Source organism: Adelges cooleyi, unplaced genomic scaffold (assembly GCF_023614345.1).
Source record: "Adelges cooleyi isolate 19-005CV unplaced genomic scaffold, UGA_ACOO_1.1 ACOO_flye_CR_arks_rails_tigmint_CR_PRNA_446, whole genome shotgun sequence".
Classification (NCBI taxonomy): domain Eukaryota; kingdom Metazoa; phylum Arthropoda; class Insecta; order Hemiptera; family Adelgidae; genus Adelges; species Adelges cooleyi.
This window is the reverse complement of record NW_026096129.1, coordinates 989,203-1,007,398: the sequence shown is the minus strand read 5'-3', so window position 1 is coordinate 1,007,398 and position 18,196 is coordinate 989,203. Positions and strand designations below refer to the sequence as shown.

At 34.9% G+C, this 18,196-nt stretch overlaps 1 protein-coding gene across 1 annotated transcript; it reads right to left on the bottom strand.

The window, feature by feature from the left end:
- Window positions 1-223: 223 nt before the first annotated feature.
- Window positions 224-16,352, bottom strand: LOC126842130 (ionotropic receptor 40a-like). Its single transcript, XM_050579021.1, has 16 exons — window positions 16,310-16,352; window positions 15,963-16,166; window positions 14,143-14,246; window positions 13,923-14,018; window positions 12,111-12,244; window positions 11,477-11,645; window positions 11,294-11,400; window positions 11,129-11,228; window positions 10,849-11,007; window positions 9,438-9,585; window positions 4,886-5,014; window positions 3,864-3,964; window positions 3,589-3,748; window positions 3,374-3,470; window positions 3,042-3,274; window positions 224-375 (listed from the first exon to the last, which is right to left on the bottom strand). The coding sequence occupies exons 1-16, from the start codon at window positions 16,350-16,352 to the stop codon at window positions 239-241; spliced, it is 2,121 nt and encodes a 706-aa protein (XP_050434978.1). The 3' UTR covers window positions 224-238.
- Between the last annotated feature and the right edge of the window lie 1,844 nt (window positions 16,353-18,196).

Here is an 18,196-nt window from a genome sequence, read left to right as displayed (position 1 = left end):
AATGCCAATTAGCGTTTGCCAATATTGTAAAATATGTAATTTTGTCGAAAATACATAATAATAGATATGAATGAAAAATAGTAAAAATGCGTTACCATGTTAATGTTTTAAAAAAAAATTGAAATTAATTTCAATATCATTTTTAAATACACACTACCTGCTATATTTAATAATAATAATCATTTGTTGTACTTAACTGTATTTTTTTTTTTCATCTATTGAATTGACATATTTTTTTTTATTTGTTTACTCGTTGATGATTTTGTTCATAAATTACTTCTAGTTTATTGTAATTTTTCATCCTCTCGTCGTGGAACGTTTGTTTCTTTGTCAGGCCGGCCTTTGCCGATCTTATTTCCACCAAAAGTAAAAATCCTAACACATAATAATAATAATAGTGTTAATATATATAAAAAAAAAAGGAATGTAATTTTTAAATAAAAGTAATATTATTATGCATTTCAGAACAATAAAATAATAATCGTAGTGCGCTAAAATATAGCATTTTTCTTGTTATTGTTTTTTTTTTATAAAAAGATCAATTATAATATTTATTATTATTATTATTTGAATCGACAAACATAATATTGTTTTGGTAAATTTTTCACAGATTCGATGGTTCACAAACTTGCTTATAGACGGTACATAACAGCCCGTGCTATTGTATGATGACATTAATATGGTTACTGGTTACTGGTTACCGCGGTTACCCGTTAAACGGTAACACAGTTTTAACTTGCCGGTTATGCTTTCAACGTAACAGTGCGTTTTTTCTATGCATGTAATGGGTTTTGCAATTCGGATCTTTGTTAACGAAAATTGCCAATTGGAAACGTTTTTCAACAGCCATGAAAGCAAAACTTCTCACTAAGCCAACAAGGTAAGTCTAAATTTAAGAAAATAATATCCCGTCTTATGTTAAGAATAAAATATTGTGATAATGATGACGTTGTTGTTGAATGTCGATAAGTAAAATATATATATATATATAAGTTATAACTGTCGATTTTGACCTTTCTCGAACTTGCCGGCTCATTAAAAACCTAGTATCAAGTTAACAAATAAAAAAAAAAAACAATAATATTCACTACTTAAGTTAATTTAAGGCTTGCAAAATGCCGATAAACGACTTGGAAATAACAAACTACCCATCTAATAATAATAATTATAGCTTTTTTTAGGCTATCTAATGCTTTTGTTTTAGATTGATTACATTTTGTTTTGATTCTGTTATTTTTCTGTTCTGTTAATCAGCTAAAACGATTTCCATCAAACCCTGTATTTCCTCGGACACGGTGGAAACCTTATTTTTTTTTTATTTCTCTTTTTCGGACAATGTCTTATCACTTATGGTCTGCAAATTAGATTTGAATTAGACCTACAGTGTAAGTATACGATTTTCTCAATATGTTTAACATCAAAATGTTTTCATAATATTTTCTAAACACCTGTAACCTCCCCGGTGCATCTATGCCCGCCCCCATTGTGCTGGATTTGTATTATTTACTTTATTTCGTGTAGGTGTACAACATGTATCACAGTCTATTACTAGTCTTCATTTAAATTTACCGAAATGAAATGTAAAAAATACTGTGGGTATCCACAGAACACGGCCATTAGTAACACGAGGACAAGTCTATCGATTCTTGAACTTGACATTAACCCTTAAACGTTTGCAAATATTCCCCTCTTGCTTGTATTAATTAAGTTGTTACCAACCAGTGTTCACCGACTCGCTCGATGAAATAATATTATATTTTCATTGCTATTTCAATAATATGGTAATTTTAACTTTTAACTAGAACTAGATTTTACGGAAGAGTAGCTTAAATTTTAGTTTTTGCTTAACGTTTGCTTACAGTACTCGTCACGTTTGTTACGCTTTCTAGCGGTCGAAAAATAGTACATTTTATTTTTACTATGTTTTTGCATAAAATACAATTTCTATTTTTTATCACATTATAATAGAGACAATTTTATTTTGGACAGAAATGTACGTTTACGAGTACATTTTTTAAAATTAAGCCACCATTTTATAATTGATGATGTACAATAATTACCTAGAATAGATTACTATAATGTGCTATAGCCGAATTATTTTGTTACTATTAAAAATGTAATAGCACTGTTATTCCCACAGGATTATACTACCTATATGGCCCCATTTTAATCGGTATATTATTACCACCCGTAAACAGGTATTTAATCGTTTATCGGTAGCTTTCTTATTATCGTTTAAATTTTTTATGGTATTAATTAAGCGGTATAATTTATTCCAAAGTCGGAATACAGTATAATTGCTTTATAAAACAGCTATACAAGGGGTCTAGTAAAAAGGCTAATCTCGTGTACCTATATTATATACCTACATCTATACAGTAATTGTTGGCAAATTAACGTTAATATTAATTATAGTGAAGAGCACAATTAATTAAATTTTGGTCATCTGAAGCGTTTTACAATAATAAACGAATAAAATATATATATTTTTTTCTAGGAAGATAAAGAAGACAATATACACAATGAGTAGGTACTACTTTGATTGAGTAGTCTAAAGTTTTTTGTCGAAAAATCGAGATTAGTTTAAGAGTCACTTAAGATGCAACACCTCGGTAACTCGTTTTTGGGCCATATCAAGTTGGCCACACTGTTTTAAACACGGTTACCTATAATGTTATTGAATGGAAATTGATTTTTTTTCTCTACCGTGTAAATACAGGGGGGCAATCTTGTTTCGAACAAGATTGCGATTTTCAGTGCAGCCACTAAAACCTATATATTTATACGATAATTATTGGCAATGAATTGTGTGGTGACACTACTCGTGTTATCATTAAACGTGTTATCACTAAATGTTACCTAGATAATATTATCTTAAATATGACTTATCACAATTAAATTATTATGGAAGCAGGTTGTCAAAACGGCCTCTCTGTGCTGTAAAGTTGAGGAAAATGAGATATACCATGATGTTGCATCTTAGGCGACGATATATGTATTATTTGTGTGTTTTAGGTATATACACACAGGGTATTACCTACCAGCCACCATGGAGCCAATAGCCAACAAGTAAAATGCCCCTTGCAGCGTTTTCATGGACATGGCTATTTTGTGGTCGTCGTCGTCTTTTTCCAAAATTTCGGCCGCCGATCCTTCCAGCACGGGTTCAGCGGCAGTCTCTTTGGCCGTGGTCGACATGAGCTGGTCGTTGAGTTTTTGATATTCTTCCTCTGTGATTTTCGACAAAATACCTCCCTCGAACAATCTCATCAGCCTTCAGGCAGAAAAAGAAAGAAAAAACAAAGTGGTTTTTTTATATATATATTATTATTATTATTTCTGTCAGCGTTTAACAATGTGTATGTCGTATTACACGTCGTCAAAGTTTTCTATGTACGGGCACGCCCGTTGGAAAGCTATAGCCGAGTATCTTGTGTTTAACTTTTCGCTCAAATGAAAATGTTGGACTCCTAAAAAAAAACAAAAACCATCATAGGAGTTAAATTCAATTCAATTTTACAGCGTGTCTCGGTGTTTTTTTTGTTTAGTAAGCTGCATAATATTACTACCTATAAGTTTGTAACGTACCAAATCGTTTAATGTCATAATAGAATGTCTCCCGACCTCCTATCACCGCGTAGTTTTTGTTATCTCGGACCAGTTGCATTCCTTTCTCTGTGGATCCTATTAGGTATTCCCTTTGGCGCTGCACCAGTTTGGACAGTGTCTCGTACACGCCAGTGCCGTTCTTGTAGGTACATGCAAACATATAACAATTATTACTATTATGGTTTTGCCGGCGTTAGTTGACAAGTAACCCGCAACGGGGCTTATCCAATACGGGTTTTACCGTATGCTCGTACCTCCAGCATTGCTTGCGAAGCGCTCTGGACTTCCACCAGCAATTGCAATCCCGAATCGTGCATAGCCTTGGACAACTCGTCCAGAGTGTTGATGGGAGACTCTGTCCAAGATATACAATATGGGTATTTAAAGTTTAAGAATCACCTGTGTTGTGATAAGACTAGGCGAGTAGATACGTAAACGCGTGAACTTAATGTCCGCATTAAGCGGACGTCATGACCTCTATTCATTATGGAGTTGGGTATAGGCAATTTGTTTTCAAAATCTTTATTTAAATGTTTACTGTGATGTGTTTGGTTAGATTTAAAAAAGTTTAGATAGGTTAGGTTTGATTTGATTAGGTTTGGTTAGGTTTAGTCAGGTTAGGTTTGGTTTGGTTAGGTTTAGTTAGGTTTGGTTAGGTTAGGTTTGGTTAGGTTAGGTTTGGTTTGGTTTTAATTATTAGTTCAGTAATTAGGACTTTCGGGGTAGTCAATTGGTTTTCCGACTATCACAACATCCTTGACAGCGATTTAAAAATTGTTTTTTCATCCAAGCATGTTGACGCAAAACAGAAAAAGGTACCCTTCAAAATGATCTTAGAGATAAAACACATGTAATAAAAAAAAATATATAGAAGATAAGATTTCCGAAGAAACCTCATGTGCGTTTACATTGCCTACAATGCAAAATTACCTAAAATTCATTTTTTAAACATTTTTGCCACTTTTTTTTCCTAATTGAAATTTTGAAAAACGCATATTAAAACGAGATTCTCTCGGAAATCTTGACTTCTATCTTTTTTTTCCTTATAACTGTTTTATCTTTACAATCCCTGTGAAACGTATTTTTACCGGTTTTTGTAAACAAGTTTTTCATTGTCATAAGAGGATGTCTCACCATCGACGAGACGTCCCTCTTAAATGGAAAATTAAATTTTTGGATTTTTTGATTTTTTTGTGTTGTCTGTACTCCACTCTGGTGTTACTTCAATACTATAATGAGATTTTCACCGGACCAATGCCTTTTAAGCGGGTTTTACCTTTTGGCGGTCTGGCCAAAATCGACGTCAGGCTGGCCGAGTATATGTCACCAATAACATAAGTGGCCGACAGTATTAGCAAACCGGCAACGAATCTGATTTTGCAACTGTCCGAGGGAACCACTGCGGCTGCAATTATAAATACAATAATGTTGCATTAGGTTAGACAACAAATGTAATTTTCTGGAGAATTTTTTTAGCTCTCAATAAATGAGCTGGTATTATATACATAAGGTCAGAATACACCAAAGCAGAAACTTTTTAATTGACCAAACAGTGCTTTTTTAACTTTTATGCGGATCTGAAAGATATTGGTTTAACAATGATTTGTTTTTTTTTTGGTAACTTTGCTTTTTGTAAGTTGTGTTGGTTAAAACGTTTTTTCAATTTTCAATAATTCAGTACTGCCTTGACAAAGTTATTGGGATTAAAACTGTTGTCTAATTTCGTATATTATTTAGGTGAATTCTAAATTGGTGTTATCGTTTATGCCAAACAAAACAAATTCCCTCAACAATAATGATTATTTATGGGACAAACTAACCACTTTTCACATTTAATTCGCAGTGTCGGACAAACAATTTTCAGAACAATAAGAGATTCCAGAATTATTTAGGGAGAGGGCTATTTTCGCCCATTCATCTTATAGATTAATTTTGCTTCTCTTTATAACATCTTTGTTATAGCTATAAAGTACCTGCGGTTTTATAAAATAGGATATATATATATTAAATAAACGCCATAAGCCAGTCGCAGAGCAAAAATCAAGAAACAAGTATCAATAATTTATATTGACAATACCAAGTACTATATATTTATTATAAATTATTTGGACCGTTTATTTATGAAATGTGTTAAACAACATTTTGGACTAACTTAAAAATCTGTTAAGGGGCCTCTGCATTAGCATTTATTAAGGCGCATTATATAGGCGATTTTTCGCTAAATATTTGCATTTTTCGGGTCAAAATATAAATTAAATTTCAATTGTAATTCTATAGTGTAAACATTAGATAATATATGGGTGATTGTAAACCCTATAACTAAAAATAACGTTGATAGTCTATACACCGCGTCAAAGTAATGAATGTACACCAAAAATCATATTAAAAAAAAAACCAACTGAGTAAACTCAGTTAAGAGTGTCCACACTCCATGCACATACATCAATACACAAATATGTCCTGATATTTATATGATTATTTCCGATCTATAATCTTAGTAGTTTTACAATATCCGGCCTTAATCGATTTACTGGCAATATTTATAAATATTTAACCTTTTTTTTATTAATCAATTTCCGTGGTTCGCCAGTAAGTAAGTGTCTACCTAACAAATTCATTTGACTTTCCTTATATATATCGTTATATCGTTATACTCTTGTATCCTAATATATCCCAATAAATCCTTAAATCCTTATATATCCCGCAACTTGATGTATGAAGTGTGGTTACTCTTAACTTTATTTTCATAACATAATCCCTCCATAACACCTCCACAATCCCTCCACAATCCTCCTCGATAGTCCCTCCATAATGACGTCAGCACTGTGACACGGACAAATTTTCAGAATGATCCTCAGCCATATGACATATGACATATGTAAAGACAAATCTTGAAAATATTCACTAGAACAAAAGTTGTCTTATCTTTGTGGAACACCCTGTATAGGTAGGTACTTAATTTTTTTTGTTTTACTTAATTTAGTTTTGTCGAAAGTGCATGCCATTTGTGTACTAAATCATTTCCGTGTCCTTGAACATTACTCGAAAGCTTCTATTAACCGCTTCGGTTGTCGCGAGTAGCGACCGAGTAATTATACTTTTCTCCCGGCCGACCGGCCGTGCGCACCTTATCGCCGCCGCCATCATCATCGTCTTTACCATTATTATCATTATCACGGTCAACAACAATGGGGAAAGACCACGTTAAGGTTAGGCCGTGCGCACCGGACCGCCGCGGACACCGTTTTCACCGCGGTCATAACTCTCTATTCGCGGTGTCCGCGCGTCATTATCGCATAACTCGGCGGCGACGGCGACGGCCGCCGGTGTTGCAGTCGGCACGAAGACACCGAACATGAATACACCGGTCGCATTATCCGACGGACGTAACGCGCAGACATCGTCGTCCGTGCCGCCGCCGCCGCCGTTGCGTCGTCGTCTGACGGTCGTCTCGTTTTGTCTGCGTTGCGCGGCCGCCTGTCTGGTCGTCGCAGCGGCGGCGGCCGCACCGGTTGCCGTGGACGCCCGGTCCAGGATCATTACCGCGGCGTCGTCCGTCGCCGACGAATGGTGCGCGGCCCGGATGAGGCGCACGCTGGCCGCCGTCATGGTCGCTCCGGCCGCCACGATGGACCTGTCCGGTTACGCGATCCACCGCGCGTTGCGGTCCGTTCCCGGCGTCCAGATGTACATGACCGGCATCCAGGCCAAAGTGACGACGGACGGCGCCGGCCGGCCGTCCCGTAAACCGTGGACGCGCGTGGACGGTTGCCGGTACTTCCCGGCCGACAACGTTCTGGAGGCGCGAATGCACTTCGGCAAGCCGCTCACCGTTACCGGCACCGTGCGGTTGTTGCGCATCGATCGCCGGATGAGGCGGTACTCGGACGACATCGGAGCGCCGGCCGTGTGCAACGTCGCCGTGCGTTTGCGGGGCGCCGGCGTCAGCTTGTCGGCCGCACCGGTCGCCGATTTGTCGACCGCGGCCAGCGGTCCCGCCGGCGGACGTCCGACGGGCGCCGCCGCCGCCGCCGTCTCGTCGATGACCATCAGGACGACGGCCGTTTACACGGACACCGCGGCCGCCGCATCCGAAGAAGACGTCGGGCCTTTGTCCGCGTTCGTCAGCGTCCACGCTTACCAGTGTGCGGACGCGCTGAGCGGTAAGCAAGACGACCGGCCGTCGGACACGCCGCCGGCGGCCGCCGAGTGGACGGCCGGCGAAGACGACGACGTTTCGCGGGTGCTCAACAAACGCCCTCAACAGCTGCTGTACGGCGACGGACAACGGGCCATGGTGGAAATCGAAGAGGCGCTCGTCCGCGGCGTCCGGCAGCTGCTGGCCAAGCACTTGGAACGAACACTGCAACCGGCCCTCCGGGAATCGCTCATGAACCGTATGGGCTACGTCGTCTCGTACGGGTGACGAGTTCCCGTAAACTCCTATCACTCACTCACTGTCGTATGATCCGTTCATTATTTATTTACCTTTACTTATATTCATATTTATCATACCTATTTACTTATATTATATTGCTTCTTGTTATTCATCATCAAATTATACACAACAAACGCGGCGTCCTTCTCATCCACACGTCTTATCCATCCTCCATTTACTTCACTTAACTCTATTGTCTGCCTGAGACTCCAGGTCTAGTTATCTGTGCTTTAATAGATCTTACCTGTTGAAAACCGTTTTCTTTTTATGTTACAAAGTCAATGGTCTTCGTCACTTGTAGAATATCAATATTCGTATTAAGATAAAGCCACTCCCCATTTTTAAGAAGTAAAGTTTAGGCAATTTTTTAGAAAATCTTAACATCAAGGTTAACCTGTGATGTGTAATTATTAGGTCAGTTAGTATAAAAATGCACGTGTGGCGTGCTCTTAAGTAGTTATTAAATGATTCGTTTTTTTTTTAACAATACATTATTGAAAAAAATTACACTTGTATACACACAAACAGCTTTATCTACCTTTTCCTAAAGTTGGTACAAAACACAAAATTAATTTCGCTGGAAAAAACAATTTATAGTTAAACTAGTATTGTAACTAACGTAGTTGACATATTTGTAGTGAGTGTAAAACAAAAAGAAGTTATTAATTACTTATTTTTTTTTTTTAACGATTTGCGATTGTCGTCATTACATAATTTTTTTTATTATAAAACAAATTTGGTCCAAAGTGTTGCTAAACTCTTTTCCTAAATAAACGATTTAAGCAATTTATAATATAGCTAGTGCTTGGTATTATCAATTAAAAATAGTATGATAGTAAAATAGTATCTTGTTTCTTGGTTTTACTTTGCAACTGGCTTATGTAATTGTGTATTTATATTATTTTTAAAATTCAATCAAAATTATATTTTATCTTTTTTTTTTTTTGCCGATTTCGCAACTCCCTAACTATATGTACCTTTTATATTAACTTTCGTGTGTATTTATTTTATATAATTTGATGTATTGTTGTTGGACAATATTTTACTATGATGTGTACTATGTGTGTATATTTATTAATTATAATTATTATGTTTTTAATAATTTGGTAATACACAATATGTATGGATTAAGCATGTGATATTTAAATGTTTACAAATGTTCTTTAGAATAGTTCATAATTAGCAATTATTAATTACTGTTGCAATTAGGTCGAACTCTATTGTCCACGTGTAGTCGAATTTCCAGCTAATAAAATGAATTACTTTATTTTCTGTTTTATTATTATTAAAAATCTTGTAAACGATAATTATTTGGATCTATAAAGATCGTAAGAGATCCGATTTGAAACCACGGGTATCAAAATATAATCACGTGTGTATAGCACATTACCTTGCTGCAAGAACACGGTGACCGACCACCAGGCGCATTGCCAGAACAACGTCGCCGACCAATGGCCCTCGTTGTCCACCGTGGAGTTGATAAGCAAGAAGAGGATAGGTCCGGCCAGCACGACGGTCACCAACAATAACGGCCACACCTGTACGTTTGTAAAAAGCAGAGTAGAGGTGGTAATTGATTACTAAGTAATTGTGAATTGTCTTTGAGTTCAAGTAATTACTTGAGCAATTGACCGTCGCAGCGTTATCGAGAAGAGGAATACATTTTATCATGGATACGGATATGTTCAACAAAATTTCATGTCGCCATTTTCGCGTTACAGTTTCAGTTAAGAGATAAGAGACAAGCGATACCTAACTGATAAGAGATAAGAGACAAAAGAGACATGATAAGAGGTAACATATCCATGATTTAGCGTTTTTTCGTGGAGTGGAAGAAATAAGCAATAATGTCTTTTAAGACATGTACCGTGGCTTTGTCTAGGTTAGAAAAATTGGTCCAAAAGGTGGATTTGCAAAGCTATCTACAATCAGGGCACCTTTTTAATCGACAAAAGTCAAGGTCAAGTCGTTTTATAGTAGTTACTTACTTACGGGTTTTCCCCAATCGCATTCAAAACAATGTTTTTTTTACCTATTAATTCAATAGATTAAAAAAAACCAACTTTTTAAATGACATATTCTACTCCATTGGCTTTATTCGGCGACTCCAAGAGTTCAATAATAATTGTTGGTTGAATGTCTGGCCAAAGGATGACAGATTCATAGTTACATTTTCCGTTAATGGAAAAATAATAACTTGATTTGATTGCATTAACTTTGATCGTCAAAGGAATTTTTGATATTAAATATATATATATTTAAATTTTCTCCGAGAAAATGATCTTTCACGTCTGAACAGATCAAATAAAATGAATTACCGTTGAAGAATGTCAGCTCCGGGTTTCTGTTGAACGAGTTGGTCTGGCTGTCAAAAGTATTGCGTATCGTTTATTTAATTTTCGTTACAATAACTTGGGGAGACATTGAGACGTGGCCATTAAGGCGTACACGTTTTGGTCGTTTAAATAAAATTAATATTGATCGTCTGAAAAATTGCAGAATTTCTTTGGACGTTTTGGGAATAGAATAATCATACCAAAACAGCTGATAATCTTTATTTTATAGTTCATTGAGAAATGATTAAATGAATTGAAAAGATCAATTAATGGAGATCATTTATTTAAAAGTGATTTTATCATTTTCAGTTATGCCAATCATTCCTGTAGACTTGTGACCTCCCCGTTTCCACTATGTCCCGACCCCACTGTACTAGATTTTTTTTTTCTATTTTGATTACACACTGCTACTGCTTTTAAGATTCGGTAACATGCGAAATACCAGAAGATAATGTGTGTGCTTACCGACCAGTGGAACGGTCTGATCAAGGAAAAAGCCTCGTTGAGACGGCCCGGAGCGTGAGTCAGGAACGCTTCGTTGTCGACCAAAGTGAGAAACGAAAAGTCCACGACCAGATTGCGTTCGTACGTTATAGACAGGTCGCCCACAAACCAGTCTGCTTCCTGTATTCGAGGGATTTACAAAAAAAAAAACCGTCAAACGTGAACCCTGACCAAATGGGAAAATTGAAAACATTCCGGTGCAACAGGTTCGATCAGTGTTGACCCACGCAACAACGCTCACCCTCTGCCAGATCAATCCCAACACTCCTTGCACGGACGGCGACCCTCCGCCGTCCAGACCAGAACCCTGGGTCCTGTCCGGCGGGTCCATGTACATGTATCTGTAAACGCAAACGAAGATTTAAGACGTGCATATTTCCAAAGATTCACTGTTCTTTTATCACACCTAAAGTTGAGCTTGTCGGCTAGCAATCTGATCAGCTTGTCGTCCCGTCCGCCTTCCACGCGAAAACTGCTGTCGTTCATGTACTCCACGAACGTCCACGGTGGTTTCTGTGACGGTTGTGTTTTTTTTTTTAATTTTTTTATTCTTAAATAATAAGGATAATAATACGTCTTGAGAACGTACGTGCAACACGGGAACGACGAACCGACGGCCTTCGAAGTCGTTGTACACTCGTTTGGTTTTGGGCAAAAGCGGAAACCTGACCAGCCCGTCCGTGGCCGACCACCAGTTGACCATTTTCAGATCGGTCCGACGACCGGTGGCGCTCGCTTGGTTGTAATAGATCTGATAACTGCGATTTATTCGGTTTTAACTTGTATTTATCCATAGACCGTATTAAATTCCTTATTGAGTAGTCTGCCGGAGATTAGAATGCCAAGATTGATGAATGGAGTGCATAGGGAAGATAGAGTAACAAATTATAACCGAGAGAGAACAGATTGAGATGGTTAGGTCATGTTATAGAAGAGGGACGAGGCAGAGGAACCGAGGAAAAACGGGTAGACGGAATAGAGAGGATAGCTGGGGTGGTTGACTGAGAAGTAGAAGATCTGTGTAAGTTTTGGACTAGATTGGCCGAGTGTAAGGCGGAGATGTATAAGAAGAAGCAGATTGAGTAGTCCGGCCAGAGTTACAGTATAGTTCCTATTTTTTTTTTTTTTTAATCCCATCGAGTCACTGATAGCTTAGGGTTTCTGAGTTCTAGGCAAGGACAGGCGACAGTCGAAGAAGATTAAGAGTACCTACAACTACTTACAATCCCGGTCTAGGAGTGGTGATGATGCACACTCTCATCGATTCGGTTATGGCCGTGTAGAACGCTTTGCTGGCGTGTTGCAACCACAAGAACATGTACACAACGTTCCGGGACATCAGGTCTCTTTTTCGGATCTACAGCATAAGTGTATGGTAAGTATGTATAATAAGAATAGCCTGCATTTAGGTTGGGTAGGTTGGATTAGAAATACGCTTGCCAAGTCGGGGTCGGCGTGTAGACTTTTTGCTTTTTAAATTTTGGAAGATCATTTAAAATACATCTTTTATTAATATAAGCAATTAGTATAAATTTAATTTTTTTATGTTCAGCAGCAATATTTGAAACTATTTATATTTTTCTTAAAATAATTAAAAATGTTTAGTTTTTCATTTTGGAGTTGTTTTACTAGTTTATGTTATTTTGTAGTATAAAAAAATATTACAATTTGTATCTAGACCGCTATAAACGCTTGAAACTTGAACGGGAACATATTATAGTATATTTAATTAACTTTTTTTAATTAAGAATAATTGGCTGGACATTTTGACTGGTCGATAACCAGTTTTGGATAATTATTTTTAGAGCTACTAAAATGTATAGTTAGGACTGGAGGAAAGGTGGAATGTAGAGTTATCTTTATCTGTGTGCGTTACTCAACCGCACTCCACCTCCCGTCTTCAATTTTAAACTTTATAACTTTAATAAAAAGTAATCATCAAAAACTTTAACAAATTATTCTACTTTAAAAAAGTCAACTAAATATACATGTTACCATTTAAGTTTCAAAAGTTTATAGACCTCTGAAAAATACTTAAAAAGGTAAGTATTAAGTAATTTTTATAATATTTTAGAATAACAAAAACAACAATTTTTTTGAAAAGAAAAACTATAAAATTGCAATTTTTATGAGAAAACGAATGTCTTATTCTCAATGAATCACCCTGTATATCATAAATTTAATAATGCAAACAAGTGTTATTTCTCATCAAGATACCATCTAGGTGTTTTTAGCTAGAATTTTCTTTTATACATATTTTGCATCTTCTTGACAGGCATCTTTTCGATGAGCTTAGAGTCGTCAACATGCTATCTATTAGAGAACATTTAAAATTAAGCGTTTATGGGTATGATATCCGATCTACTTGTATATTATCTTATAATAAAGTTACGGTAAATGTCTATGTTAGAGCTCTAAGAGTTATCGACCTCAATTTTTTTTTTTAATTTCTATTGCTATACAGCTATTATACTCTACTTGATTTTGTAGCTCTGTAAATTATATTGATTATAAACTCAATTTTAATGACTTTCTGTTAATCGAAAAAAAAATATCAATATTTTTTTCGGAAATCCGAAATAATTTCACATGGTAATATTTTTTACTATAAAAATTATGTGCCAAGAAAAAAACTCAAAATAATTTTGATGATTATTGGCAAAGTAATCGGTTATATTTTTTAATATTCTCCTTGAGTCGACCGGTGCCCTGTAAGCTCTTAGCGGTGACAATTATTATTATTATTTTTTTTTTTTTGACGATCCTGACATTGTGCAATATTTGGGAAGCCCTCGAGTATGAAATATTAATATCGCTGACGTTGAAAATGTTTAATCATCGACTACCTCACATCCCAGCTGTTACATCCGCACCACTTGCAGCGTGTCAAGTAGGCTTATAATGTTGACGAACCGTGTGGTAAGGTAATAGATTTGCCACTAATTTATAGTGTTTATTTATACAATATTGCTATCTATAAGTTTTCCATTCTTGTTGGCCTGAAAATATATATTTTTCCTCTTTTTTTTACTCACCGAAGAAATGAGCGTTTCCATCAGTTCCGGCGTGGATAGCACCACATAAGCCATTTGATGACCATTGTTGACCACCCGACCGATATCCGTTAATACCTGACGGTGCAATTTTCAGATGCAAACAGGGTTAAGAAGTTAGGTTAGGCTGTCAATTTTAAACTGGAGTTTTCGTCGAAAATGTTTGGGAAAAAAGAAACGACTAAAAACAAATTATGATTACCAATTGCACGTGGTCTGGTGTAGACAAGCCGTAGTGTGTAGTCGTCACTGCTTTGCCGTGTAAAGACTTGACGACGTTACCCGGGAAATCCCCTTCGGCCGCCCCTGTAATACAAGTACTTCCGGTAAGTCGAGGTTAAAATTTGGAATTATCTGGTTAAAATATGTGGGAGTAGGTACCGAATATTATGCATGAGAGTGATAACCCAAAATGGCCTAACAGCAATATTGAGGTATTTCATTTTAATCGATTACTCATGAAAGGCGTTTAGCCCAATAATAAATAATTTTTAATTCCCATGCACAATACTCGTTTAAATTTGTGAATAATAATTTTTCAAATTTATTTTTTAACCAACAGTAAGAGTTGATCAATTGGACGAATTTCACCCTTTTCACAAATAAAACTACTAAATCATAACGGCATTGTGTGCAATAGAGTGGATGTAAACCGAAACTACTTTACCAATATTTTTTATTATGACTAATATTTATAAAATTATATAAATAAATCATTAATAGAAACGATTCAGCTGTATATTTAGAAGTCATTCGAAGCTATTTTGTCTTATCCGTTTGATTAACACGTGTGAAGTTGATATCTTTTTTTATGTTTTTTACTACATTTTTTTTTTAGATTTGAAGCTTCAATATTTGGAGCTAGCTCGTTGATGATAAAAAAAACACCAACCAGTACACGAGGGAAATATTTTATAGGTATCACATCTTCAAAGTTTAATGAAAAATAAAAATCCCGATTATTTTAAGTTCTTAAACAATTTAATCAATAAACCGACAATAATAAATCGAGTATTTTTCAAATTATACTTTTTTTAAACGTTTTTTTCGTAATCTTTTCAACGAGCAAGAAAAAGATAACATAATCAAAAGAAAACAGGAAATCATCTTTACACGTGTTAATCAAACGGACAACAAAAGCTTTGAGTCATCTCTACATAATATCCGACAGAGTTCATATTTTGATATTTCCTTTTTCTTTATTTCTAAACTTAAGAATTTTGGGTAAACAAAAATAAATTGTTTTTTTGGGTAGGGTCTATTATATTTGAACGTTCGCACAGCTCTATTAATCGGTGTATAACAATAGTAATTACTGGTACAAAAAGTTTTTTAAAGAAGAAAAAACAATTGGATTATTGTTAAATTGTCTATTTTGATATTCAATTAAACGCTTATTGTATTTTTTACTATCAATTCATTATTCAATACATTTCCACATCTTTCAAAAAATATAATAAAATAGTCACAATAGTTAAAATATATTATAATAAAATAGAACCATTAAATCATAAAGTATTTTTGTTGCTTATATTATGACAATGAATAATTGTAAAAAATATTGCACTTGAAATATGTGATTTATATACTCAGAAAATGTCAACGAAACTGTGATTAATTATTATAAATCCATTCAGAATTACACTAGTAACTATTTGGTTTTTAAGAAAATTATAAAAAAATGAATACAGTGTGTTTTTCTAACTATGAATCAGTCGATATCTTTAATATTAATTAGACTATATTGAATTATTCTTTTGCATAGTTTCACAGTTATTAGTTAGCCCGAGTTTGATATAATTTTTCAACTGTATAACCCCATCCGATTAACCTGCTGTAAGAGTATATAAAAAAGAATAATAGTTTAAAAAGTCCAACATCTTCTGGGCAAATTGACAGGTTTGCACAGCAATTGAATCGCATTGTACATATTATTGTATTAGTTCAACTGATAATAACTAACACAATAAAAATGGGTAAAAACTAAAATTGAGAATCTTAAAACGCTGAACACCGACTTACCTTCGTGTATGGCCAAAGTACAATCGGCCATGGGTGTCATGGCTGCGATTATGTCACGGACAGCGTTGGTCAAGTTCTTGTAGTCCACCCTGTCGTTCCATCCGGCCACTCCTGGAGACGCTGTGGTGGTTTTTGTTTCCCAAGATTCGTCGACTCCTGGTGTCGAAGTCTCCAAACCAAGCAAGCCACCACACCAACACCACGCTAGACAATAGTAATTAATTTAAAAAAAAATAAAAAATTATAATCCGTTTAAAGTTGACCACAATCCAAACCACAAGTCCAATAATACAACGATAGCAAGACCTGGCACGGGGATTAGGTTTTTTTTAATAGCTTTTAGTTACCCAAAACAAAGGTCAGCAACAACAAACGTCTTGCAGCGGCCATTGCACCGACTATTTGGACGTAGTGTACATTTCAACGGTAGTCACGTTAAAAGGGGTCAAATACAGCAGAAAATTACTATCCGACGTACAACAATTATCTTGTCCGGACGTGCAATGAATTTTTAAACGAGAAATAGGCGAACGAATGGTGGCTAAAAAAAAAATTAACGATTTAAGGTTAGTTATATAGTATAGTACAACCGAGGCCAACAACGGTATATTTCTTACTTGCCTATTAAATATAATACTTCTTATATTATTTTGTGAAGAGTGAATGTCGCTTTAACTGCATAGATTATTAGCCAACAGTTACACGAGGCAAAACAAAAACAGGCTATTCAACATTATATACATAATATATAAGATATGAGCTATTATAGTACTATTTTCGTTGGTACTTGCCGTTTGATTTACTATTAACCGGATATCATTGTCCTATTGCTTTGAACGATAATAATATGGTATATGGTCTATATTACACTTATTGTACAGGGATATGTCGAGCAGACCTTAGTACTTAATCGAGTTGATCTTTGACTAATCATAAGGGATAGGGATTTTATCACCGTGGTATGAGAAGAGGATAATCCAATTAATATTTTTTTTTGTAAGAAATGGACCAGGTTTTTGACAAAAAAAACACTATTGGCGATAAAATGACTTACAAATGTAATTTTATTTAGCTTACGTACAGTATTGGTTCGATTTGGCTATAGATAAAATATGAATATAGATAGATTAAATTGGTTTATTGTTGTGTTTCATGTTACTTCCTAAAAATTAAGTATTAAATCTTGACACTTTGTAATTCTGTCGACATGAGAAATCAGAATTAATTATAAATTAAATGTAATAATTATTAAACTTGCTTAAGCGAGGTGAACCTTAATTGCTTGTCGTCTACGATTTAAGTATGTTTACCGACTTGATAAACGCTTTTGTTGTAGTTCTTAATGAATAATAAACAATAATAAGATTTCTAAATGTTAATTATTATACTCGTATAAACACAGACAAAATAATAAACATAATATTATATTATCAAATTATTATTATTATTTAAATATTATCTCTGGATGTAGGTGGGAATTATTTTTCCAAGTTGAAGCACAGAAATTAAAGAAAACATGAAGTTAAGTGCTAAGCACGTTGTAATGTGGATTTCTCGTTATTGTTAATTGAGCATTTTAGTGTTAGCTAAAAGCTTGTAGTTATAAATCATACCCTTATGTATAATTATGTATATATGTATAGTAAAGTGTTTTTTTTTTAACTTCTTTACCAACTTAGTATAGACGACTTGGATTTTATTATAGATCCACTTGATCTTACATCCCAATAATCAAACCCAAGTCCTAACGCCAAGAACTGAACAACTATTTTTTTTTTAACACTCGTGTATTTATGTTGCCTATTTAAAACGCCGTTATAGTAAAACACAAATTATATTGCTAAAGTTATTAATAATAATATTAATACAGATATTTGTATAGTTTTTATACAATAACTCAAATTATGAACTATATACATTTTTAGGTAACATTATGAATTCAAATTTTAATTATTAATAATCTGCTATTGTTTATCGTTTGTGGTTTTTACTTGGATTCAGAATCTAGAAAACTCTATTATATAATATTATAAGATAATTTATTAAAAATAGCAAAATCCTTTTGAATTTTACAATAAATAAAATATTACAGAATTTAATGTGAGAAGGTTGTTGTTGCAGTCCATAAGGAGATAAGTATGTTTCATTATTATAATTTAATTTTTTACCTATTCGTTACAGTTATTGAGTTTACCTTTTGAATTTTTTTATGAAGACTGAATTCAATTGTGTTC